We start from the raw sequence: 26,617 nt of genomic DNA, 5'->3' as shown, positions 1-26,617 counted from the left end.
ATAGCCAGGGGATTGAGTTTTGGTCTGGCCAGGTCTGGGTCATGTGCTGCCCCTAGGTGAGGTGGGGGATTAGGCCACAGTCAGATTACTGTGGAATAGAAAATGCTAGCTCCCCTCTACCCAACTAACCACCTGCTGGCAAAACACATATCTTTCTAGAAATAACAATGCCATCCTAGCAAAAAAATAGGTGTGTTAAAACTGATCTGAATGCCTTTTCTTTTAAATTTCTCAATCCTTGTGCAATGTCTTACCTATTGGAACAATCTCAAACTGATATTTGTTTCTTTAGCCAGGTGCTAGAAAACAAATGTCTCACAGAGGGTGAATGACGACCTGCACATCTCAGTGCTCTCTCCATCAGTGGAAACCACATTGGCATGCCAAACGGGAGCACAATTCTCTTCCTGACAGTTCTTAATAAATTAGAGCTAGACTTGATCATACAAACAGTAAGAGTAACTACATCAATAGGGTGATACATTAGAAATTCCTATTAAAAAAAAAACCAAAAAACAGATGGCCACATTTGAGGGAATGAGCAGTGCATAAAAAGAAAGAAAGAAAAAAAAAAGAAAAACACATACACTGTTGAATGAAATTACCATCTTGGAACCATGCAAAACATTTATTGCTGCCAAAAAAACACATAATAAACTCCCTAAGGAGTCCAAACCAGGGTACAATACAGTGAATGAAGGAAACACACGTTCTGATTTTCTAATTGAGTGACTTCATTATAACTCCAAAAATACAAAAACCAGCAGAAACACAATTTAGAAAGAAAATTTGAGGAATAATGTCTCATTTTAAAAGTTTTTCAGTTGTAACATACCAGTTACAGAACCCAGAGACACAGAAGGCAAACTTCATTCATTCCTCCAACTGTTAATTGTTCTAGTAGCTGGTAGTTGCTGTGCTAGATACTAGGGCAGAAATAAACTTGGTAAATAACTATTTTAAAAACAATTTCAAGCTTTACTGTTTACTAAGCATTTTTGCATATATAATCATACTTTTCCTCACAACAACCCCATTTTACAGATAAGGGAAACTCAAAATGAATATACAATTTGCCCAAAATAACACCGTAATTACCAATAAGAGGAGGAGCCTGAACTCACATCCAAATGAGACTTCAAATCTTATACTCTTTTATCTTAGGCTTTTTTTTTTTTTTTTAAAGAGTTGGGGTCTCACTCTATCACCCAGGCTGGAGTGCAATGGTGTGCTCATTGTTTACTGTAGCCTCTAATTTCTGGGCTCACATGATCTTTTTGCCTCAGCTTCCTGATTACCTGGGCCCACAAGCATGCACCACCATGCCCGGTTAATTTTTTATTTGTTTATTTATTTTTGGTAGAGACAGGGTCTTACAATGTTGGCCAAGCTGGTCTCAAAATCCTTGCCTCAAGTGATCCTCCCACTTCAGCCTTCCAAAGTGTTGGGATTCGTTTTGACCTAAAGATTTTCTTCTTCCTTACTCTTCTAATCGACAGACCCAGATTCTCCTTCCACTATGGCAAGCAGTGTTTTCTAGAGTATAAACTCAAAATTAAGTGTTATGTTTAGTATGTGGGAAACTCAGGGGCAAAATCAACATTCCCCTTCCCATAAGACTTCTCAGACCCTTCATGCTACTATGTACTGTTTTTTTTGGGGCAGAAGTGATTACAATTTTTCTTTTCTTTTTCTTTTTTTTGAGACAGAGTCTAGCTCTGTTGCCCAGGCTGGAGTGCAGTGGCACGATCTCAGCTCATTGCAACCTCTGCCTCTTGGGTTCAAGCGATTCTTATGCCTCGGCCTCCCGAGTAGCTGGGATTATAGGCGCCCACCACCATGTCTTTTTATTATTATTATTATTTGTATTTTTAGTAGAGATGGGGTTTTGCCATGTTGGCCAGGCTGGTCTTGAACTCCTGACCTCAGGGGATCTGCCCGCCTCAGCCTCCTAAAGTATTGGGATTATAGACGTGAGCCATCATGCCTGGCCTCCAGTTTTTCTTAAACTGACCACATAACTTCTTGTTTTTGTTTTGTTTTTCCCATGAAGCCTTGTGTATGACTAAAACAGCAGTCAAAACACAGGTTCCAGAGTCTGATGGTTTTGGGTTCAAATGCCAGCACTGTGTGATGCTGGATACATTTTTAAAGCAGCATATGACTCACTTTCTTCATCTGTGAAATGGACATGACAATAACAGCAACTATCTCACAGGGCTCTTGTGAGGCTACAAGTACATATGCTTATGCATATCAAGTGCTTAGCAGGTTACACTGATCACAGTCAAGTTCACTAAGTGTGAGACAGTCACTTATTCAACAAAACATTATATAAAACAAATGTGGCTAGAACAACCAATAGGTTTTCCTTGTTTTACAAAATTAGGGTAGAAAACAGCTACGGAATGATGAAAACAAATGCTGACTTTTTAGTTAGAAGATGCAGATCCAAATCCTAGCTTTGCCACTTAAGCAGTGTGACTCTGAGGAGGTGATTTAACCTCTCTGAATCTTAGAAGCCTCTTAGGTAAAATGGTAATAATGTAACCACCTGACTCTAGAATCTGCTTTTGACTGGTGCTCATAGGATTACTGTGAACATTAGATGTGATAACGAAAGTGTCCACAGTACAGTGGGCGCATTTGAAAGTGTGTTACCTTGTTTGTATGTGAATCTAGAAGAATCAGAAGCTCTTCATTCATATACGTAAGGACTTTTAAAATTTCACATGGGTTTTTACTAACTCAAACCCTTTTGTCAATCCCTACAGCTTTGAAAATCTATCATTCAGCCCTGTTAGTCTTTCCGGCTGATCCTTCCCATCCACAAACAGATGCTGCTCACTGGATTCAGCACTTCCATCAAAATCCCCAAAAGCCTTCATGCTTAGAAATGAACAGACATCAAAAAGGCAGCAACTATCCTCTTTACTGCCATTTCCTCTTCTAGGGCCTGCGACATGACCAGGATAAAGTAGGAGGTTAAAAAAAAAAAGGTAATAAAAATGAATAAACAAAGAGTGCTGAGAAGCTGAGATGTATCCAGCTCTGCTCAAGTGTGACAGATGTCTTCAACTAACCCTCGATCCAGTTAAGAGGATAAGACAGAGAAAATTAAATATCAGATTATTTATTATATACCTTAAGTGTTGCATGAGAGTTCAGAAAAAAGAGAAATTTTGTGGGCTGTAGAGGTCAGAAAAGGCTTCCTGAAGAAATACTGCATGCACAGGGCTGGGTTTTAGAGGATTTCACGGAAAGAAAACAAAGGTTTGGAAATGGGGAAGCCAAGTGGTGAGTGCAGATCCAGACTAAATCATTTTTATGGAGTGGAAGGAGCCATGCTTCAAGAGACAGTAGCCAGACCATGGAGAGCTCCACCTGTGGAAAACAATGAAAAGTTGTCCTGGCAACGGACAGAATTTTATATCCACAAAGTACTGGTATACCATCCTCTCATCCCACCTTGCTATGAGGCAAGCTGTGTTTAAGCATTTGGTCATGTGTAGGGATGAACTTAGTACTTTGTTCATTCCAGGGATCTGATAATCATGAATGTCCCAACCAAGAAGCCCAGGACAACAAACAAGAATTTTATCAACTGTAGCAAAACGTGTCAACCTTCTCTTCCTTAGGAATCTCTATTCCTTCACTCCCCAATAAGGTGGAGAATAAAAGTACACAGTCTTCATTCTGTGGCTTTGGAAGTGCTCTAAGGTACATCTGATTTGAATGCATCCTCTCTCCAGGAAAAGGAATTCCATCACTGAGTACACTTCTTAAGTCACAGAATGTGTTTCATTGCCCTGCTCATAAAAATACATCCAACCACTTTTATCCATCTCCTCACCTCCCTTAGGAAGCCTCTATCTTGACTTGATACACAGTTGTCTGATCTAGCAAATACAGTAAAAAATAAGTAAGAGTGGTAACTTCCAAAAAACTAGGCAGGGGAGCCCTGCGAGGGGGCGCTCATCTTCCTTGCTCCTGGTTCTCTTCCTTGGTGTCTTTGGTGTGCAGTCTGTGCACATGGGACCCAGAGTTGATTTTCAAATAGGAAAGAGCTCCAAGTGTTCCTGTTTCTCCCAGGGTCACACAACAAGTGAAAGTAGATAGTCTTTTCTCTCTTCTAGCACTCGTGCTGATGAAGAGGGGGGGCAGAGTAGTCGCAAAGAATACACTGTGAGTCAACCCTGGCATTTGGCAGAGTCTGAACTGGTTAACTGGAGTGAAAATAATTCTTCTTGTCTGTAAACTATTACGAAATGCTCTGAAGAGCCCAGTGACTAGTTATTGAGGTATCAAATCCAAGAAAGACCACGAACCAGCATAAGTTCTAGATCAAACATTGTAGTCTGTACAAGCCACACTTCTAACACATTTAGGTTCACTATGCCTTTGGAGGTGCCAGTGGAATTCCAAAGCACGCTATAGCACTTTTCATTTTCCAGTGCTCTTGACTATGAAAGCTCACACACGGCCATTCTTCTCTCTGAACATCTCTGCAAATAAAATATTATTCCTATTTTTCAGGTGGAAAAACTAAGTCCCAGTGAAGTTATGTGAGTTACATAAAGTAATGCAGCATCATTAGAACCTAGGGTTTCCAGGTTCCCAAGCCCGTGAACACCAGCAAGGTGTATACATCAGAATCATCAGTGGGACCTTAAACAGTGCACATGTCTGGGTTTCACCTGTACATATTTGGACTTAAGAGGTTTGAGGAGTGGCCTGGGCACCTGTCTTTAGATTGCAATGGGCCCTCTCAGCGAGAAACATTACATAGAATTCCCAAGTTGAAAGTCATTCTTGAAAGCTCTTCAGTAGATTCTCTTGCTGTCCAGGGGAACCACCCCAGAATGTATCCCATCATAGCTACAATTGTTGGAAGGGGGCTCTTCACTGAGTTTTCACTTGTAATTCACTCTTCCCTACACAGAAGAGACCTCACACATCACAGTTGTCCACTGCAGTCCTAGTTAGTTCAACAGACGCTTACTGATCACACCAGGCTCCAAGGATAATGAAATATGACACGGAGGAATGTAGAACAATGAATAATGTAATGGGCTGTGGGCTCAGTACAGAAGCACTGCAGACTCAGAGAACCAGGGGTCACTTGGTGATGGGCTCTGGTTCTATTATCACAATTAGCCAGAAAGCACTGTAGTCCCTGTTTGTCAACTGCAAGGAACTTATTAATCTCTCAGACCAGTGAATCTGCACGCAAACCAAACCAAGATCCAAGCTCTCAGCTGATTAGTCACACCATGTTTGGTTCACTGTGTCATAAACATTTCAGTAGCAAACATGATTATCTTCCAAGGACTGATTTCTGGCATTCAGAGTCTGAACACTCAGGGAGAGGGGAAGACTAGAAGCACCCTAGCTTGAGAATGTGTCAGCCTTTCTCCTGGCTCCCATGCAATTTCTAATCCAGGATAAGGGTCTATAAAATGCTTTGCTGATTACAGTAAATTAAAACAATTAATTTATTGAGTATCTAAATGCTTTATAGAGGTAATCTCGGCTGGGAGAGGTGGCTTATGCCTATAATCCCAACCCTTTGGGAGGCTGAGGTGGGCGTATCACCTGAGGTCGGGAGTTTGAGACCAGCCTGACCAACACAGAGAAACTCCATCTCCACTAAAAAGAAAAAAAAAAAATTAGCCGGGTGTAGTGGCGCATGCCTGTAATCCCAGCTACTCGGGAGGCTGAGGTATAGAATTGCTGAACCCAGGAGGCAGAGGCTGCAGTGAGCCAAGATTGCGCCACTGCACTCCAGCCTGGGCAACAAGGCGAAACTCTACCTCAAAAAACAAAACAAAACAAAAAGTAATCTCATTTAATTAGCATAATAACTCTCAAAGATGGGTAATAGTCCCATTTTACATATAAGGAAACCAAGGCACAGACAACTTGAGTAATTGCTCAAGGTGGTAAGAAAAGTCAAGGTGCTAGCAGCATTGCAAAACACCTAGGAGGGTTTCCCATCACTACTACTTATTCCCCAAAGGTGAAAACGTTTATCTCTGCACAGCAGCCAACTTCAGGGCAGAGAAGTCACCACTCACAGGGAAAGGACAAAATGGACTTGGGTTATACCCTGAGAAGAAAGCAAAAACTCTCCCCTCAATCAGCTAAAGCATGGCGAAGAGCACACTGTCCCCCGCTCCTACACCTCAGCTCCCGCACACCTACTAGCAGCCCTCGTCTTGATTTTCATCCACCCCAATCCTACACCCTCCAAGGCTCACTCCCGCAGATGCCTCCTCCTGAGTCTCTTTTAACTTTCACTATGGCAAAACTGTGTCCACCTCCCGGCCACAGCACGTTATCTGTATCCCTGTGGAATCCATCCCAATCTCCTATGTTAGTCTTATCTTTGCTACCTGCTACTGCATGCTTTTGGTCTGTCTGTTCCACACCTCTTGAGGACAGTGTTCCGAGGCAGGACTAAGGATTACGCGTATTTACATTTTCTACTGTGGCTTATATTGAGTAGATGTTCCAGAAGTATTTGTTCAATGAATGGTTATCCTAATATCAAAAGGGCCCTCCCACATCCCTACCTCCAAAATGACCCATTGCCTGACTTTTCAGAACCTATATAGTTGAGGAGGATATGTTTGCAACTATCCTAAGTAGCTAGCAAGAGACATACAGACCCAAGTCGGTATTCTGTTCCAGGACTCACTCCTCTGGGGAGTAAGTCCAGTTAAATTCTTTCTCTTCGTTTTCTTTTGTTATTAGCATAAGCGACTACTATTACACTAAGCAAAGAGGAATGGGAGATATCAGAGACTGTTTTAAAACATGGCATTTGAATCTGTTAAACATTAACTGATTAAACTTTCACTGATTACAAAATATAAAATATACAAACAATACAGCAATGTTTTATAATTTATACACTTCTTTCCTATACATTATCCTCAAAATAGTCCTTTTACTATAAGTGAGGTAACTAAGGCCTAGAGAAATAAAGTGACAGTCATAGCTTACATTTCTCTTGTAGGAAATGGAGCCAAATATTGGGACTCCAGATATACAACACTGCTTCACTTTGAGTAAAACTCAACAACTGCACGCTTATTTAATAATGAAGAACAGATTTTTTTTTTTTTTTTTTTTTTGAGACGGAGTCTTGCTCTGTTGCCAGGCTGGAGTGCAGTGGCGTGAACTTGGCTCACTGCAACCTCCACCTTCTGGGTTCAAGCGATTCTTCTGCGTCAGTCTCCCGAGCAGCTGGGACTACGGGCGCCGGCCACCACGCCTGGCTAATTTTTGTATTTTTAGTAGAGACGGGATTTCACCATGTTGACCAGGATGGTGTTGATCTCCTGACCTCGTGATCCACCCGCCTCGGCCTCCCAAAGTGCTGGGATTACCGGCGTGAGCCACTGCACCCGGCCGATAGATTGATATTTTTAAGTATATCTGCTTTGCCATCTTAACAACTAAATTATCTGTTTCCCAGTGCATAAAGGGCTCAAACAACTCAATACAAAGAAAACAAATACTCTGATTTAAAAATGGGCAAAATATCTGAATAGACATTTATCAAAAGACATACAAATGTCCAAAAGGTATGTGAAAAAATGCTCAATATCACTAATCATCTGGGAAAGGCATATCAAAACCACAATATTATCTCGTACAGTTTTATCAAAAAGACAGCCAATAAGTGACTCTAGCAAGGATATGGAGAAAGGGGGGTCCTTGTACACTGCTGGTGAGAATATAAATTAGTACAGCCACTGTGGACACTCCAAAAGTTTGGAGGTTCCTCAGAAAAAACTAAAAGTAGAACTACCATATGATCCAGCAATCTCACTGTTGAATATATATCCAAAAGAAAGGAAATTGGTATACTGAAGAGACTGATTTTACTCCCAAACTTACTGCAGCATTAGTCACAATGGTCCAGATAGGAATTAAGGCTGGGTGCAGTGGCTCATGCCTATAATCCCAGCACTCTGGGAGGCCAATGTGGGTGGATCACTTGAGGTCAGGAGTTTGAGAGCAGCCTGGCCAACATGGGGGAACCGTGCCTCTACTAAATATATAAAAATTAGGCGGGCATGGTGGCACATGCCTATAATCCCAGCTACTTGGGTGGCTGAGGCACGAGAATCACATGAACCCGGGAGGTGGAGGCTGCAGTGATTTGAGATCACACCACTCTACACCAGCCTGGGCAACAGAGCAAGACACTGTCTTAAAAAAAACAAAAACAAAACATACAACTCAACCTAAGTGTCCAACAACAGATGAATGGATTAATGGATTTTAAAAAGTGGTATAAATATACTACAGAATATTATTCAGCCATAAGAAAAAACGAAATCCTGTCATTTGCAGCAATCTAGATGAAACTGGAGGACATTATGTTAAGTGAAATGAGGCAGGCACAGGAGAGACAAATACTGCATGTTCTCACTAATATATGGGAGCTAAAAAAAATTGAACTCATGGAGACAGAGAGTAGAATGATGGTTATCAGAGGTGGGAGAGGGTAATAAAGAAGGATAATTAGTGGGTACGGAAATACAGTTTGGTAGAAGGAATAAGATTCAGTGTCGGTAGTACAATAGGGCAACAAGAGTTAACAATAACTTATTGTATATTTCAAAATAACTAAAAATGTAATTGGAATGTTCCTAACACAAAGAAATGATAAATGCTTGAGGAGATGGGCATTCCAATTACCCTGAATGATCATTACACATTGTATATAGTATACTTGTATCAAAATATCACATGTACTCCATAAGTAGGTATACTTATTATCCATAATAATAAAAATTTTTATAAATAAATAATTTGCTTCCCCAAGTAACACTTTGCTTTTGGTTTGTCAAATGGACACCAGGTGAAACTGTCAAGTCAATGAGGTCTTAGCTGTCTTAGCTGCTCCATTCTCTCTCCCTAGTCTCTCTGCCCTCTGCATTCTTCCACCAACCAGTGCTCCCACCATCGTCTATCAAAGACCCACATGGTTGTGGATTCCAACAGGCCCCGGGGATCCAAGACAGAGAGGGATCATAGCTCCCATAGTTGGGGACTGTGACTTACTTAATTCAAAGTATTTTCATTATCAGACATTTAATAATACATCCCAGAGCTGAGAGTATGCTGTCGGCAGTAGTTGGTAGGGATACAAGATGACGACATTCTCTCTGACCTCAAGGAGCTCGTGCTTTGGTAGAGGAGAAGATGTGAGAGAAACCAACCATCATTCAACCACACAGTAGTAAGCACTACACAGAGATGGGATGGAAGTGCTGCGGGAGCTGGGAAAAGGGTGGGTCATTCTACCCCAGGTGGGCCCTCTGCTCCTTTTCTGTTCCCTACTTTTCCTACATCTATGGAGCATGTGTCAGGCACCACAACAAGCTCTGGGCCCACAGGAAAGACTGAAAGGTTGGGCTGATGGTTAAGAGAGAGGGTCAATTTATAGGATGGTATTTCAGGCACACAGTATCTGGGAAAAAGAGACTGAACTGAAACTGACTGACTCCCTTAACAGCTGGGTGACTTGAAGCAAATTACTTAACCTCTCTGAGCGTCTCTTCTCATTTCTTTCATTCATTTAACAAATATTTATTAGATACCTTCTGTGTGCAAGGCACTAGGGATACAACAGTGGTTTTTGTTTGTTTGTTTGTTTTTCTGAGACACTGGAGTGCAGTGGCATGATCTTGGCTCACTGCAGCCTTGAATTCCTGAGCTCAGATGATCCTCTCACCTCAGCCTCCCAAGTAGCTGGGACCGCAGGCGTGTGTCACCATGCCTGGCTAAGTTTTGTATTTTTTGTAGATATGGGGTTTTGCCATGTTACCCAGGCTGATCTGGGGCTCCTGGGCTCAAACAATCTATCTGCCTCAGACTCCCAAAATGCTGGGATTACAAGCGTGGGCCACTGTGCCCTGCCACAGCTGTCTGTTTTTTTTTTTTTTGAGATGGAGCATCGCTGTTGTTGCCCAGGCTGGAGTGCAGTGGCGCGATCTCGGCTCACTGCAACCTCTGCCTCCCGGGTTCAAGTGATTCTCCTGTCTCAGTCTCCTGAGTAGCTGGGATTACAGGCATGCACCACCATGTACGGCTAATTTTGTATGTGTTTTGTATTTAGTAGGGGTTTCTTGACGTTGGTCAGGCTGGTCTCGAACTCTTGACCTCAGGTGACCCACCCGCCTCTGCCTCCCAAAGTGCTGGGGTTATAGGCATGAGCCACCACGCCCTGCCAGCTGTGTATTTTATTTTTTTTTTTTTTGAGACGGAGTCTCGCTCTGTCGCCCAGGCTGGAGTGCAGTGGCACAATCTCCACTCACTGCAAGCTCCGCTGCCTCCCGGGTTAACGCCATTCTCCTGCCTCAGCCCCCCTAGAAGCTGGGACAACAGGCACCTGCCACCACACCTGGCTAATTTTTTTTGTATTTTCAGTAGAGATGGGGTTTCACCGTATTCACCAGGATGGTCTCGATCTCCTGACCTCGTGATCCGCCCGCCTTGGCCTCTCAAAGTGCTGGGATTACAGGCGTGAGCCACCGCGCCCGGCCAAACTGTGTATTTTTAAAAACCTATCCTTGTGGCACTTAGGTTCCGCTGAGGGAGGCAGACAATAACAAATACAAAATTTAAATCCACAGTATATAGATGGTGATATGTGACCTGGCAAAAAATAAAGCAGAGTAAAAAGAAAGGGAGTGCCCACTGTGGGGAGAGGGATATTAAAAAGTTAAGGGTAACATCTGAGTAAAGGCCTGGAGGAGACCAGGGCATAAGCCACGTGGCCACCTGGGGGCAGAGCAATCCAGGCAGAGACTGTCAGTGCACAGGCCTCAAGGAAGAGGCAGTCTGGTGTGTTCAAGGCACAGCACAAACTGGTAAGGCTAGAGAGGTGTAGAGGAGACAGGGTGCTGTTAGAGATGGAATCCGATAAGAGGGCCAGGCTGAGCAGGCCTGGTAAGCCATTAAAGGAGCTTGGGCTCTCACTCCCAGTGAAATGGGAAGTTACTCGGGGTTGGGGGCGGGCTGCTTTGAGAACAGGAGTGACATGATTTGACTTCTTATCTTAAAAAGGAAAATGGGTGAAAAACTGAGACTCGAGAACGAGGCAGAAAGCTTGGAGGGCAGTTACAATGCTACTGCAGCAATTCAGATGCTGGCATTTGGACCAGGCTTGTGGTAGCAGAGCCAGTAGGAAGTGGTTGGATTTGGTATATATTCTGAGACAGAGCAGGTAGGACTGCTTGATGGATGAGAGATGAGACGTGGAGAGTAGGAGAAAGGGGTCAAGAATGACTAAACAACTAGAAGGAACGAGTTGCGGAGCTGCCACTGACTGGGTCGTGGAAGACTGAAGAAGGGATAGGAAAGAGCTGGAGAACCGTGTTAGACATGTTTGAGATGCCTAATTAGGCTTCCAGTAGTGACATCAAACAAGCAGATGGATATATGGGCCAGAGTTTAGGACAAGTTCTGATGTGGACTGTGTTTTCATCTCCAGCAAGCCACATGGCTGCCTGGGGGCAGGGCAATCCAGGCAGAGATACAGCCAGTGAAGAGGTCTGGAGGAGGAGCACAAGGCCCACTTGGCTAGAGTGGTATGCAGGAGAGAGTCCATTTCATTATGTGAGTTAAAGTTACCGCCGGGCGCGGTGGCTCAAGCCTGTAATCCCAGCACTTTGGGAGGCCGAGACGGGCGGATCACAAGGTCAGGAGATCGAGACCATCCTGGCTAACACGGTGAAACCCCGTCTCTACTAAAAATACAAAAAAACTAGCCGGGCGAGGTGGCAGGCGCCTGTAGTCCCAGCTACTCGGGAGGCTGAGGCAGGAGAATGGCATAAACCCGGGAGGCGGAGCTTGCAGTGAGCTGAGATCCGGCCACTGCACTCCAGCCTGGGCGACAGAGCGAGACTCCGTCTCAAAAAAAAAAAAAAAAAAAATAAATAAATAAATAAATAAAGTTACCTTGGGCAAAGCAATCAGCAGTGATTAGCACACAGCAGGTATTCAATGATCAAGGTTCTTTTCCTTCCCCTTCCCGGCCTGGCCCAGTCTCTACCTCCTGTTCATCTGAGACTTACTTCCTCAGCTCAGATCAATGTACTAAACATCTGTTTCTTCAAGGTACTACAGGAGCCTGGAAAATGAGAGAGACCAAGCTGGCTTGGGCTCTTGACACTTGGATGGTTCTTTAGCCGTGCCAATTTCAGGTCTTCCCCAGTAGTACTCACTTTGACTCGTTTCAATATTCCAGTGAAAGGGCAAGAAAAACTATAACATTTCCCAAGACTAGATATAAATTTGAATTAATAAAGCTGGTTAGAGTTTGAACTTCAAACCCTTCCATGATGTTTTTGTTTAAAAATAAAGCAGACTCAAAATAGTAACTTCCATTTTCACGTGACTAACAAATAGCAATTGTGGATTTTAGATCTTGGTACACTACATTCCTCCTGGAAATAGATCGGAATAAGTCAAATATCAGGAGTTCTGAGAAACAAAGGTCTCTGATTTGGGCTCCAGTCTCACTTGACAGACTATGGGGGAAAAAGTTACACTTAAAACTCTTCATTCTGGGGTGGTAAGGAAACGTACGCAGTGTTCTGGGTCCAGAGGTAGAAGGAAAACTACACGATATTTCACAAAATGCTCAAGACAGTCTCTGTGGTGTGTAGAAACAGGCAAATGTTTACTTAAAACTTGCAGTTCAGTAAGGAAGGAAATCTAAGACAGCTTTTTAAAAAGGGAAAAGGAGGCCAAGTGCGATGGCTCATGCCTGTAATCCCAGCACTTTGGGAGGCTGAGGCAGGCGGATCACCTGAGGTCAGGAGTTTGAGACCAGCCTGACCAACATGGAGAAACCCTGTCTCTACCAAAAATACAAAACTAGTTGGGCATGGTGGCACATGCCCGTAATCCTAGCTACTTGGGAGGCTGGGACAGGAGAAGCACTTGAACCTGAGACAAGAGCAAAACTCCATCTCAAAAAAAGAATATATTAGCTGGGGTTTGTGGTGGGCACTTGTAATCCCAGCCGCTCAGGAGGCTAGGGCAGGAGAACTGCTTGAACCTGGGAGGCAGAGGTTGCAGTAAGCTGAGATCGCGCCGTTGCACTCCAACCCGGGCAACAAAGCGAGACTCTGTTCCCAAAATAAAAAAAAATAAAAAATAAAAAAGGCAAAAGGACAGTGACCTGTGTCTACCCCAAGAGCCAGCTAGAACAGCTTGCCTGGTGGTAGAACAATAGTCTTGCAGGCAATGGCAGGCAAAATTCCCCTAGGCAGCTGTAAAACACTGGACCGACCGCTAAAGCTCCTATTACTCTCTAGGCTTGGGACCCAGGCAGCCGTAAATCATGACAACCATCAGTGCGCTGTGGAGTGAGATCATCTGCAGGGATTCCTTAATGAAACGTGATGACTTCTCTGGCACTCCAGCAATTGGGGTGTACTGAGGACACCACATTTTTCTCAGGAGGCCAGTTATCAGCTTTTCCACATGTTCTCCTAAACTAGCAAACAAAACAGCCCAGGGGGCACCATGACACCGACCTCAGGACTGTGCTGAGCTAGCTAGGTAGCTTGCTTACTTTTCCTTGTTAAGTTCTGGTTAAAATGCACTGTACCAACTGCTTATTAAAGTCTTACCGTGCATCAAGCAGTTGCAGGCACCAAGGAAACAAAGACAGAAAGGATTCTCTTGTTTGCATGAATTCTGCTCCTGAATTCACAGTCCAATAAGTAAATGCGTCTGAGTCAAAATCAGACTTCCTTTTAAAAACAAATATGGCCAGCCAGGTGTGGTGGCTCACACCTGTAAACCCAACACTTTGGGGGGCCGAGGCAGGTAGATCACATGAGGTCAGAAGTTCAAGAACAGCCTGGCCAACATGGTGAAACCCCGTCTCTACTAAGAATACAAAAAAATTAGCTGGGCGTGGTAGTGCATGCCTGTAACCACAGCTACTCGGGAGGCTGAGGCAGAAGGATTGCTTGAATCCAGGAGGCAGAGGTTGCGGTGAGCTGAGATTGTGCCACTGCACTCCAGCCCAGGTGACATAGTGAGACTCTGTCTCAAAAAAAAAAAAAAAAAAAAAAAAAAGAATGTGGCCCTTCTTCGTTCTCTCAGGGCTGGGGATGTGTGGAGGGGCGTGTCCACAAGCAAGGCCTAATGGCACGTGTGGATAACCTGATGGAGTTGGCCCCAGGATGTGCTTCCCCCTTTATATTCATGTAGGAATAACTGCTATACTTTATACAGTTTATATTGTCCCATTAAATTCTAACACTGTTATGGAATTTTTTGGTGAGAATCACTCTCCCCATTTCAGTTGACACTAAGAAAGATCAAGAGACTTGCCAAGCCCACCAAGTTAGTTCATAGCAGCATCGAGATTATAAACCAAGTTCTCTGATTCTCATCCCAAAGAAATAGAGAACTTGGTTTATAATCTTACTGCTCTGCAAGACCTCCCCTGGTGACAGATGGTTCACCTACCTGTTCTTGAACTGCTTCTGTCTGCGCTCAATTTGTCTTACCCATACCTCCAGCCTGCCTTTGCCTCAAACTTCCCATCTCCATGAAGGCCAATCTTCTGCTTTTCCTAAGCCAATGGTGGTAAGTCTGGTCTCCAGACCTGCAGCATCAGACTCACCTGTGAACTTGTTAGAAACACAGATTCTTAGGCCTCACTCCAGATCACTCAATGAGAAATTCTGAGAGTGGAGTACAGCAATCCGAGTTTTCATGAGCTTTCCAGGGATTCTGCTGTATGCTAAAGCTAGAGAACCCCCTAAACTAAGCTAAAAAGCTAGGTACCTCTACAGTCCCTGTGTGGCCCCACCATGATCACCGGGCCCCACAGACACAAACTCCGTGACTAGAGAAGAAAGCCATTTGTCTGGCACCATGCAGCAGTGAAAATATGCAGTCACCTCCACTAAAATTTTTCAGGGCCAGCTTAGGCAAAAGCTTGAGGCAGGAGGTAACAGGCCTCCCCTTTGTGGTCTACCCTTCATAATGATGGCCCCTTTTTCCTCAATCAGTGCAACGGCATTTAATTCAACCCCTCCCACCTCATCAGACCCAGCTCTTGACTCTTAGATTAGAAGCCCACCACAATGGGAGTGGATGTGTTGATACATAACCCTCTTCCCTAACCATGAAATGTAATGAAAGGCTCCAAGCTCTGTTCAAAGAGGGTAGATAAGGGGTACTTCATCTAAAGTAAATGCTAACAATAAAACGTGAACTATGCAATTGTGCTGCTTTCTACAAATTACAGAACGCTTCCATAACTCTCATAAGGATCACAAAAGCTACTTTTGAAACAGACACTAGAACCCAGGACTCCTGATTCACTCCCCTAGGGGCCTATCTACTGTAACATGCCAGACATATAAATTCTTGTTAGTCATCTAATGGTGCTATTATAAAAGTTCTGGTCACTCTGTAAGGGCAGGGGTCCATGTCACCAGAGCACACTGCCACATAGAAAGAATTTCTTTGTTGCAAACCCAGGCCATTAGAAATAATGCAGAGACACATGGTTAAACAAAGGATAACTTCCTGAATCCAAAGCATCAAGTTTACTGAAAAGGGCAGGGGACAACCTTTATGGTCTGACTTTTCTTTGTGGAGTTCTAACCATCCTCTTATCTACTCCCTTGACTGGCTAACAGGTCTGTAGTCTTCTCTCAGAAGAATGAAAGGTGGTCATTCTCTTATTGTTTTAATGTCTATTGCAGCAACATTTGGAGGAACAAAAAAGACCCGCAGAGGTAGAACTGAGGTTCCCGCACAATCACTCTTTGCCCATCAATATGGAATTTATGTTGAGTTCTAAAATGCACAAAAATTGCATTTGAAAAATGAGAAGCTTTCAGAGGTCGGAAGTGCGCGCACACACACACACTCTTCCATATGTTCCAGAGAGGTGGAAATATGCACAAGAAGAATGTGATGACCCTCCCATTCTGCCTCCTTTATTTTCATTTCTTAGAAACTCTTTCTATTGGAACATCCCTTCCCATATTTATTTATATCCAGGGATAGATTCCTGGAGAAGAGAGAGGGAGTAAGATTCACAAAAGATCTAATTTGGAGCACTAATAATTACAGCAGCTGAAAAGCATATGAAAGCAAAGAGCCCTGTTAACAAAACACTATCAGGGCACTTCCCAGAAAACAGCCCAGCGATGAGATTACTACTAAAAATAATGAAGACAAGAAGAGCCAAAACCAAATCTCAACTATGCAGACAGACTTGCAGAATTTTTCACCTTCACTGCTACAATGAGCATTTTTTAAAAAGAGCAGTAGACTGCATGAGTTGACAAAGGAAGAAAAACAAAAGATAGCAAGAGACTCATCCTGGACACCCAGTTTCTATTCTGTATTCATAACTCTACACCAGCAACAGCAGCTCAAATAAGGCACAAGGTGGGGTCCTGGACAAATTCACACATGATCAGACCAATTATCCACGCTGCACTTCTGCACACAGTAAACACCCCTGACCTGCACCACCTCTGCACCTCCCACCCCCATGACCGGGATAAACCCCACCATACCCTGAAAAGAACCCTGCTTTTTTTGTGAGAACCAGCCAGAGCCTAAGCTGTCATTACACAGCAAAAACCTAGCGAGAACAAAAAGCCAGCAGCAGACTGATGTAGAAAGCCCAGAACATACCTGAATTCTTCAAATGCAAACATGACCTAGTAAAAGCCAATTTCCTTAGATTGTGTGGTAGTCTTTTTGGTATGGAGGACAACCATTTAGTTAGTCAGATGGTGCAAAGTGCAGAAAAAAGAGGCGGGGTTTCCACACCCCCCAATATTCTGAAGTAAAAGGCTTTCTGCAGACAGGGGCCTGCAGCCTCCAGCTCCGCCAGCTGCTGACAAGCAGCAGCTAACAGGGGAGGCAGCTAGAAAACCATGTGATCATTCCAGCAAGTCTGATTAATGCAGTGTATGCTTAGGCTCCAGGCTGGGAACTGGATTAGTCTAGAGAAAGAAGTCGAACCCAGGGCATGCCTGGGATCCTGGGTAAAGCATGTAACACAACCCGCCCCCCACCAGAACTGTGCAGGTTGGGGAGAGAGGAGAGAAGGTTGAAAGGAATGTGATTGCAACCTGTTCCACTGTGATCTGCCTAATTACCTCACCTTCCTGTGGCTGCTGCTGCTGTAAGATCAGGCATGACCAACATTATACGTGAACGTAAGTACTGAAAAATTCTGCAGAATTCTGTATTTTACCATTCCATTATCAAACATTATTTTAGCACAAATGCATAATCTGTTTCAGAATCACAAAAGTCGCATTTTATGTCCACCACTTTACCATGACCACCGTGACTTTACATGTCACTCCTTATTACTGATCTAATTTGATTATTCATTTATCGAGTATATAATATGTACCAGGTTCTCACCAATTCCTCGAAGTACAAAAATTGCTATAATCATTTCAGAAGAGAAGAAAAAGGAAACGAGATGCCAGCCCCCAAAAGAGAAATGTTTATCAGGCTGGCAAGATTTGGCAAATGAGCTGAGGCTGTATGCTGAAACTTGCCACGAAGGAAAATCTTCAGCATTCAGGTTGCAACTCTTTGTGAAATAAGCAAGACAGATCTCAAATAAAAACCTGTGAGTCACTCTTGACTTTTTCTCTCTCCCTTGCACCACCGTGTCATCAGTCACTAACTATAATCGACCTGGAAAAGGTGGCCTGAACCTGCCCCTTTCCCCTCACCCAGCCACGCAGCCTGGGTATGCCCTCAGGGTTCCTCACTCAGGCTTTGGCCTTAGGAAAATTGCCCTGGTTGATTTTTAGAGAAGGGGTGGAAGAAGGAAGACCAGTTACTAATTCTGATTTTGATGCCCCTGTTTAACCCTGCATTATAATTCCTCACAGCTCAAGAAATAAAGCTTTTTAAGCCTCATCATGACATACAAAGTCTTATTTCTCCAATTCTTTCTTCCACTAAAACTCTTCACAAACCCTCAAATTCAGTCAGACATTCACAGTTCCCAAAATCTGTAGGACCTCCTTTCTCGGGCCCATGGACCAGCTGGGTAAGGTTCTTCGCTGCTCCCTAATGTGAGCTGCTGCCCATGTGCTGCTCCCTCACTGCTCCCTCTCCAAGGGGCTGAGATTCCCACAGGGCGGTTCACTGCTCTCTCTCCTTGGCTGCCATCTGCATGGCATCTGACATTCTGTTTGCCTCTCCTGCAAATCTCAGAGTTCCTTGAGGACAGGAATGTGTGAAGTTAATTTCTGTATTCCCAATGCCTGGCACAGCACTTGACGAAAAGGAATTATTCACATAAGATTTGTGGAATGAACCTCTTTTGCCTCAGCTTTTATTAGGGAAAAGAGTGATCCAGTACATGCATTCGCACGAAGGTGCTCTGGGACAAATGTATCACTCTTCATACAGTTATCTCTGTCTCAAAAAGAAGCAAGAGAGTCCAGGTCTTGACTCAAAGAAATGCAGTGACAAAGGCCAAACGAGGTAGACTGATGAGTGAGGGAGGTGTCTGGGGGAATCCTGTGGTCCCTCAAACCACACAGCAATCACCTAAGCTGATCTGAAATGTCTTCTGCAGTATTCCCAACCAGCCTCTGCCTGAGACCTTCTGGTGATGGCAGCCTCTTGGCAGAATCGTAACAGCAAACACAAAATATTCAAGTCAATAAATAACTCAGTTTTAAGTCCCAGATCTGCCACTTACTCTGTGATCATTAACAAGCTACTTAAATTCCCTGGGCCTTGGATTTACCCTATATAAAACCAGAATAATATTGATACTGCCTGTGCCTCTCTCATAGGAGTGCTGCAAGAAGCCAATAAAGTAGGAGTTGGAAAGTTCTCTATCAAATATATTAAGTTATATAAATATCTTCATCAGCTTTATGATCTCACAAGATGATCTCTTACTGGACAGCTCTGATGACTGGGTGGTTCTTCCTCATGAAGAGACTACTACTCCTTGGAAGTATTCTGTCTGCTCAACGGGTGGCTCATTTAATTTTGTGGAGACCTCTAGACTCTCTGCCTGCTTTCCACCAGTGACTCAAGACTCTCCTTTTGCAGGTATAACCAGCACCTTTCAGGGCAATTCATAAGGTCCTGGTAGAAGGCAGTTGGTAGAAATGGTGAAAAATCAAATCCCAGCACCAAGCTCATTTTACGCCTAGTATTAAGAGATTCTCCCAATTTACTAATAAGGAGACGGAGGCCAAACTGGTTAAGGAACTTGTCCAGGGTCATACAGCTATAAGTGGCAGAGTAATGACATGGACTCTGGCTGAGCTAACTCCAACATGCTCTCCTGGTGTCCTTATACCAATGATCCAACCAGCTCAGGTTGCCTCCAGAAAAGGACTCATTTGATAAACTGTCAGGCAGCCTGTGGCCCTGCAGAGGCGGTGGGACACTAACCCTTTTGGGCTATTTTATGTAGCTGGCCAGGTGAATCCCCAAATTTCATGGCCAAGCAAGAGACCTGCAAGGGCTAAAAAAAAAAGTGCCTCAACTGTTCCAGGAAGTGAGAGGTAGACACCTCAGCTGACATGGCATTGGGGTCCAAATGGGAATTGACTCTGCTTCAAAGGCTAGAAATCCTCAACCACTTGATAACATCAAAGAGTCAGAAACAGAAATATCAGTGAGGGTCCGTGACTCCTGAAAACTCAGCTCCACTCCTGTCTGCAATAGGGCTCAAAAAGGCACTTCTGTGACCACATAATGTGTTTTGTTGTTGTTGTTTTTGTTTTGTTTTTTGAGACAAGCTGGAGTACAGTGGCACAATCTTAGCTCACTGCAACCTCTGCCTCCTAGGTTTAAGTGATTCTTGTGCCTCAGCCTCCCGAGTAGCTAGGATTACAGGTGCGCGCACCACACCCAGCTAATTTTTGTATTTTTAGTAGAGATGGGGTTTCACCGTGTTGGCCAGGATGGTGTTGATCTCCTGACTTTGTGATCCACCCACCTTGGCCTCCCAAAGGACTGGGATTAACAGGCGTGAGCCACTGTGCCTGGCGTTTTTTGTTTTTTTGTGTGTTTTTTTTTAAAGGCATTCCAAGCCATTCACCAACAACTCAGGCTCAGATAATGCACATTCCTACTCTGGGACTTAATTTCCCTTTGTACCATGAAAGAATAGCCAGATGCTAATTTTTTTATTAATAAATAAGTAGTTTTTTTTGTTTTGTTTTGTTTTGTTTTCAGACAGAGTCTTACTCTGTCACCCACACTGGAGTGCAGTGGTACAATCTCAGCTCACTGCAACCTCTGCCTCCCAGATTCATGTGATTCTTGTGCCTCAGCTTCCCCAGTAGCATGCACCACCATGCCTAATTTTTATTTTATTTTATTTTTAGTAGAGACAGGGTTTCGCCATGTTGGCCAGGCTAGTCTCAAACTCTTGGCATCAAGTGATCTGCCCACCTTGGCCTCCCAAAGTGTTGGGATTATAGGCATGAGCCACTGTGCCCAGCCAATAATTGTCTTATTTTTAAAAATAATACTTCCATGGAACCCTAATATGTACAACTGATCAAGGTAGAATAGTTCTAGCTGAAGAAGGTGGAGGGGCCCTAGAGTCCCTCCTGCAAGGCCTTCCCTCTCTCTACCAGGACAGGCTCAGCCTGAACACACTGGCCCGAATGACTCTGGCAGTCCCTGTTGGCGCTAATGATCTGTGGGGCTCTCCCAGCTACAAACTGTCACACTCACCCTAGTTAATCTGGATTCACTTCCTCTTTCTAGTTGCATTCCTAAGAATACCGTCCCTACCCCCGGTGGTTCCTCCTGCCAAGGCAGAATGCTCATCTGCAGTTACTGGACATGTGAGGGGCCCGGGACTTCTCCAGAGAAACAAACATGGAGACACTGATACAAACACAAATATGAACAAGAAATGTCCCTGGGTTCCTGACAATGTGGGGAAGCTAAAAGAGAATATTTTAAACAAGTGTCCTTAGCTTAACCGGTACCTTAGTTTTGCAACCCATGTCTTTTCATATGAAATGGTCAATTGTCCAAGAAAAATAATTTATGATTTGTTAGTACTGAATCTCATTACACTTCACTTAGAGGCCAATAAACAGAGAGTTTAAGGCCCTGATGTCCCGTGGACTTGAAACCTTACAATCAACATTTCCTCTGCCAGTTTTTTAGGCTGTAGGCACACAGCCATGATGGACGTGCAGCAAAATAAGGACTGAGCATCTGAACAGAATCTAATGTGCCAATCAAGTAAAAAAAGAACTCTATTTCAACATTTACTAATATGCACATTCACTTCTGTGCTGTGTAGGGATGAAAGAGAAGAAGCCACAAATGGAAGTCAGCTATGATCATGACTAAAAATACTATTCTTCTCTCATGGCCCAATCAAGGATCTTTCCAATGGCCAGGGGGGCTGAGCGGTAATAAGAGGACTTCAACAGTGTCTTCAGAGGCCCACTTCTCCCTGGTTTCACTTCTACACCCCTAATTAAGACCCTTCTAGCCTCCACCTGATCTCCCGCCTGTCTTACTCCCTTCCTGCAGACAGTTACCAATCCCACCACACTTGCCAGTTAAAAAACCCACAATTCAAAAACCAAAAATAAGGTTTTCATATGATCCAGCAATTCCACTGCTAGATATACACCCCAAAGAAAAGAAATCAGTATACCGAAGAGATACCTGCACTCTCACGTTTACTGCAGCACTGTTCACAACAGCCAAGATTTGGAAGCAACCTAAGTGTCCATCAACAGACGACTGGATAAAGAAAATGTAGTCCATATACACAACAGAGTACTATCCAACCATAAAAAAGAATGAGACCCTGTCATCTGCAACAACATGAATGGACTGGAGGTCATTATGTTAAGTGAAATAAGCCAAGCACAGAAAGACAAACTTCACATGTTCTCACTCATTTCTGGGAGCTAAAAATTAAAACAATTGAACTTGTGAGTAGAATGAGAGCTAAAAATTCAATTTAAATTAAAAATCAGAATAGGGGCTAAACATTACAACAATTGAACTTGTGAGTAGAATAGAGTGTAGAATGATGGTTACCAGAGACTGGGAAGGGTTGGGGATGTTAATGGGTAACCAATGGGCAGGGGACTTATTATATTTTATCTAACTATTAAAATATAGTTAGAATGAATAAGAATCAAATGCTAGTTATCTGATAACACAATAGGGTGATTAGAGTCAACAATAATTTATTGTACATTTAAAAATAACTAAAAGAGTATAAATGGAATGTCCGTAACACAAAGAAATGATAGATGTTTGAGGTGATGGATACCCGATTTGCCCCATTTGTAATTAGTTATTACACAATGTCTGCCTATCTCAGAATATCTCATGTACCCTATAAATAAAAATATCTACTATGTAACCATAAAAATATAAAAAATAAACCTACCATTCTCTTTTACTGCCTGCATAATAGTCTCAGCCCCCAGACTTGGCATTTGGCTCCTGCACAATCTGACCGTTCTATGCTTCAACCCAACTCTCAAACTTGCCAACCTGGCCCCTCGGCATGGTCCTGCACTAACTCCGCACCCTAACCATATCACCTCCACCTGTGCTGTGTGGAGATGAAACACAAGGAGCCACAAACGGAAATCAGCTATGAACATGACTAAAAATACTATTCTTTTCTCATGGCCCAATCAAAGATCTTTCCAATGGCCGGGGACCCTTGGTCCTGGGTCCATAGTGCTTCCACCTTCTCTCCACAAGTGGCTATGGAAAGGCATGATTCTGAATCCAGTTCTACTCCTATCTCCCTGAGAAGCCCTGGGCAAATTCTCACCAGTCTAAGTCTCAGTTTCCTCATCCTAAAATGGGGAAGACAGCATGTATTTTGTGGGGATGCTGTGAAGTGCCTTACACACATTCACCACAATCAATGGTAGCTAATATCAAATATGCCTCAAAAACCCATCGAGTTTCCCTCCTGACCAAAACCAGTCTCAACTGATCTCTAAAACTCCTGAATTCCTATCATAATTAATAACCATTTTTAAAAACGTTCACACATTGTCTTATGCTGAACAACTCCGTTCATTATGTGTCTTGGGACCCTAGTCAAAGAGAGTCCCTGGGGACGGAGCTAGAATGGCTAGAAGGTGAGGCCTGAGGGGTTTAACTCCCCACAACCTCCATCAGACAAGAAATATACACACAATCTAAGTAATAACAGCATGCTTGGTATGCAAATACAGCTTCAAAAGGAAGCCATTACAATTCTGGGCCACTATCCTCTAATTCTCCTATTTTGAAATTGTGGGGAGTCCACTAGCACTGACCTTGGTTTTAGTCCTAAGCTTTCACAAGGCACAACAATTCTTAGTCATACGTAGTAAGTCTTAGAGACGGTTTTTCTCACAACTCAATTGTTTCATGTGGCTCTCAGATTACTAATGAAACAGAGCCAAAATCGAAAACATCTCAAGAGAAAATGAAAACTACCACCAGAACCATAAGCCAAAGGAAGTGTTAACTCTATGAAAGGAGGACCCTTGCCTCATCCTTACCATTCTTTCTCCAGGCCTGGCACACAGAATTGTTCATCTGTTGAGTTAATCAATCAGTGATTTGTCGACTTAGAGAGATTTAATAAAAAGATGAAATTAGATTAAGTCAGCAGTCCTCTTTCCAGTACAAGCATCAAATAACAGGGCAGATTACCCTTTTGAATAAGCAAGTAAAGCTGCTCCAGTGTCACCCTGATTTACTGAAATTTGCTAATTAAGAAGGTATTTCCAGGAAGAAAGGAATAATCAAGAAGATAAAATCATGTAAAGTAAATGCATACATTCAATAAAGAAATATATACTGGGCACCTGCCATGTGGCTAGCACTGTTCTACCCGAGGCGGGAGAAGAGGTCAAAGAAGATTCAGACGCATTTCAGGCCTTTCCAACAGTCAGAAACAGACCCCATAACCTAAAAAAGCCAAAATTATAGTTAGCAATGGTAAATCAATACCAAGTATATGAAGCTGGAGTACAGGATTTTCTATTTATTCCTTCAGTGTTACTAGATTTTTTTCCACTTCAATTCACTGTTCTTATCAACGTCCCTTTTGAACCCTGGCTCCATCATGAAGTGCTGAATGAACTTGGAGTGTGACTAGCTGGGCTGTGGTCCCAGCTCCATTCCTTAACAGCTGACTGTCCTTTGGTAAAACACTTTATCTGTCAGCATCTCAGTTTACTCACCTATAAATTGTAAATAATAATTCCTACCCTGCTTCCTCACACAGAAATCCTGAGGATCAAATATAATAACAGGTATGCCAATCTTTCGTAAATTTTAAGTGCTATGCAAGTCAACAGTAGAACTATTATTAACAACAACAAAAGAAATTATCCCTTTCTACTTTGTGTCATTTGAGATCTTGATAAGGCAGGCATTCTAAGTCTTCATCCAGGCCACATAATTAGATTATCCTTAAGAGCAACTTACTATCCAAGTGACCAAGAGAATATGGATAAACACCCACAAGTACAGGAATGCAGGGCTGATAGAATCTCATAGTCAATTTAGTCAAACTTTTACTCTTGGGCAATAGTCTAAGCCATCCAAGATGCTTATATGCTCAATATGCTTATATGCTCAACACATACTCATTATGTCAAAGTCTAATTTTCAAAAAGCTAAAAACACAGCTCTCATAAAAATATTTAGTGTACATGTGTCAAAGGTTGATTAATCTTGCAGAGTTAGATACAAAACTGGTTAATGTTTCATTTCAGAGCAATGAAACCATAATCTTTGAGGTTATCTTTTCTATTAAAACAGGAATCATTTAATGTCTACTGGACAAGAATCATTTGTAACATCAATTTTCTATAAATTAATATCTAACTTTACAGAGTCTAAACTCTAGTCAAAAGTAAGTCAAGTAATTACCTTCTCCGGGAATGTTCTATGTCCCTTCAGTGGACTTTCTAAACAAATGCTTTTGAGTGATACTGAAAGGGCACACAATAATCTTTTTGCCTTTTCTCCAAGTTTTAGATAACATTTCTAAAAATCTTCAAAATATCTAAACATAGTTTATCATCTATTCCAGTGAACTAGTTAATAAAAAATTTTTTCCTATCTGGCTCATTTTTGTATCTTCCTCATTCACATGTTCTTCATAAAAATCTTCAAGTGAATAAAGTCAATCATAAATAATTGCTTAGTTTTCTTAGGACAAATCATCTTGAAATCCAAAGTTGGGGAGGGCACTATTTTCCAAAACTTCCAGTCTTCAGTGCCTCTCTGCATTCTCTGCAACGACCTCAATTTTGGATCTCCTAAGGATGAAAAATGGAACATTTGATTCACAGGCTTTGTAAATTCCCTAGAGGCTCTGGCTATTCTGGGGCAGTTGCCATAATTAACCCTAATTTCCTCATCTTCACAAACCCATCCCTGTCACCCCTTTCTTTCCAATATAAAAAATGCTTGGAAGTCATAAACCAAAATCACCACAGAGGTACAAACAAACAAAAAACCTGCTGGGCACAGTGGCTCAACGCTGCCCATAATCCCAGCACTTTAGGAGGCCAAGGCTGGTGGACCACCTGAGGTCAGGAGTTCGAGACCAGCCTGGCCAACGTGGGGAAACTCCGTCTCTACTAAAGATACAACAAATAAGCTGGGAGAGGTGGCATGCGCCTGTAATCCCAGCTACTTGGGAGGCTGAGGTAGGAAAACTGTGGAGGTTGCAGTGAGCTGAGATCGCGCCACTGCACGATCTTGTTGTCTGGGCAACAAGAGCAAAACTCCGTCTCAAAAAACAAACAAACAAAAAAACCCAACCCATACTAACTAGCACAATAATGAGGACCAAGTTCTGATTTTTTTATCTTGCCCAAATTCCTACCTAAAGGCTCTAGGGAGTTATGTCCTACAAACCATAAATTCTCATCAGATGGGTTTTATTTTAACCCTGTATATTGTGACTTACTTTCCAATCTGAGTGACTCTGGCATAACAAGGAAGAAAATCAAAATATTTTACCTCCAAATATATTTCCTTGCCATACCTTGAAATTGCCCTGCAAAGTCTCTTGTGGGAAAAATCTGCATTCTATAGAGAACCTCCTCTTTTCCCTTTTCCTTCCTTCCCTTCCAGATCCAGGAGACAAACAACTAAGAGTCAGGTACCCTTTTAAGTCCGATAAGAAACATTTTACAACCTGCTCTCTCTAAAGTCTGAGAGTTTCCTCTGCACAATAAAACTTGGTATCCACAATCCTTTGTCTTAACCTGAACATTCCTTTCCGTTAATCCCAGGTCTTCAGATAAACTCAACCAGTTTTCAACCAGAAAGTGTTTACATTTACCTACAGCCTGGAAGCCCCCACTTTGAGTTGTCCTGCCTTTCTGAACCAAACCAATGTATTTCTTAAATGTATTTGATTGACGTCTCATGTATAAAACCAAGCTGTACCCCGACCACCTTGGGCACATGTTTTCATGGCTGTGTCATTGGCCGTGGTCACCCATATTTGGCACAGAATAAAACTCCTAAAATATTTTACAGTTTGACTCTTTTCATCAACAGTAATATGAAG

The 26,617-nt window shown here is 42.8% G+C and overlaps 1 protein-coding gene and 1 long non-coding RNA gene across 22 annotated transcripts in view; one reads left to right on the top strand and one right to left on the bottom strand.

Moving 5' to 3' along the window:
* Positions 1 to 26,617, bottom strand: part of EVL (Enah/Vasp-like) — a 174,524-nt gene that overhangs the window by 111,845 nt on the left and 36,062 nt on the right. For 6 of the 21 annotated variants that reach the window (XR_012416110.1, XR_012416114.1, XM_065518444.1 and 3 more), the window contains exon 1: positions 16,711 to 16,934. The exons of 8 other annotated variants lie outside the window; for them this stretch is intronic. Coding sequence is in view for 4 of the 13 variants with exons in the window: in XM_065518444.1 (XP_065374516.1) it covers positions 16,711 to 16,733 (23 nt within the window). In the remaining 9 variants the exon portion in view is untranslated. Of the gene's footprint in view, positions 1 to 14,514; positions 14,679 to 16,710; positions 16,935 to 26,617 lie in introns of those variants that run through there. 7 more of the 21 variants (XR_012416117.1, XM_073998186.1, XM_065518450.1 and 4 more) reach the window with 2 other exon arrangements.
* LOC135964447 (uncharacterized) lies at positions 17,005 to 17,967 on the top strand. The gene is made up of 2 exons (XR_010576888.1): positions 17,005 to 17,240; positions 17,494 to 17,967. It is a non-coding gene; the product is annotated as an uncharacterized lncRNA (long non-coding RNA).

This window comes from Macaca fascicularis, chromosome 7 (assembly GCF_037993035.2).
Source record: "Macaca fascicularis isolate 582-1 chromosome 7, T2T-MFA8v1.1".
Lineage (NCBI taxonomy): Eukaryota > Metazoa > Chordata > Mammalia > Primates > Cercopithecidae > Macaca > Macaca fascicularis.
This window is presented reverse-complemented; position numbering and strand designations above follow the sequence as displayed.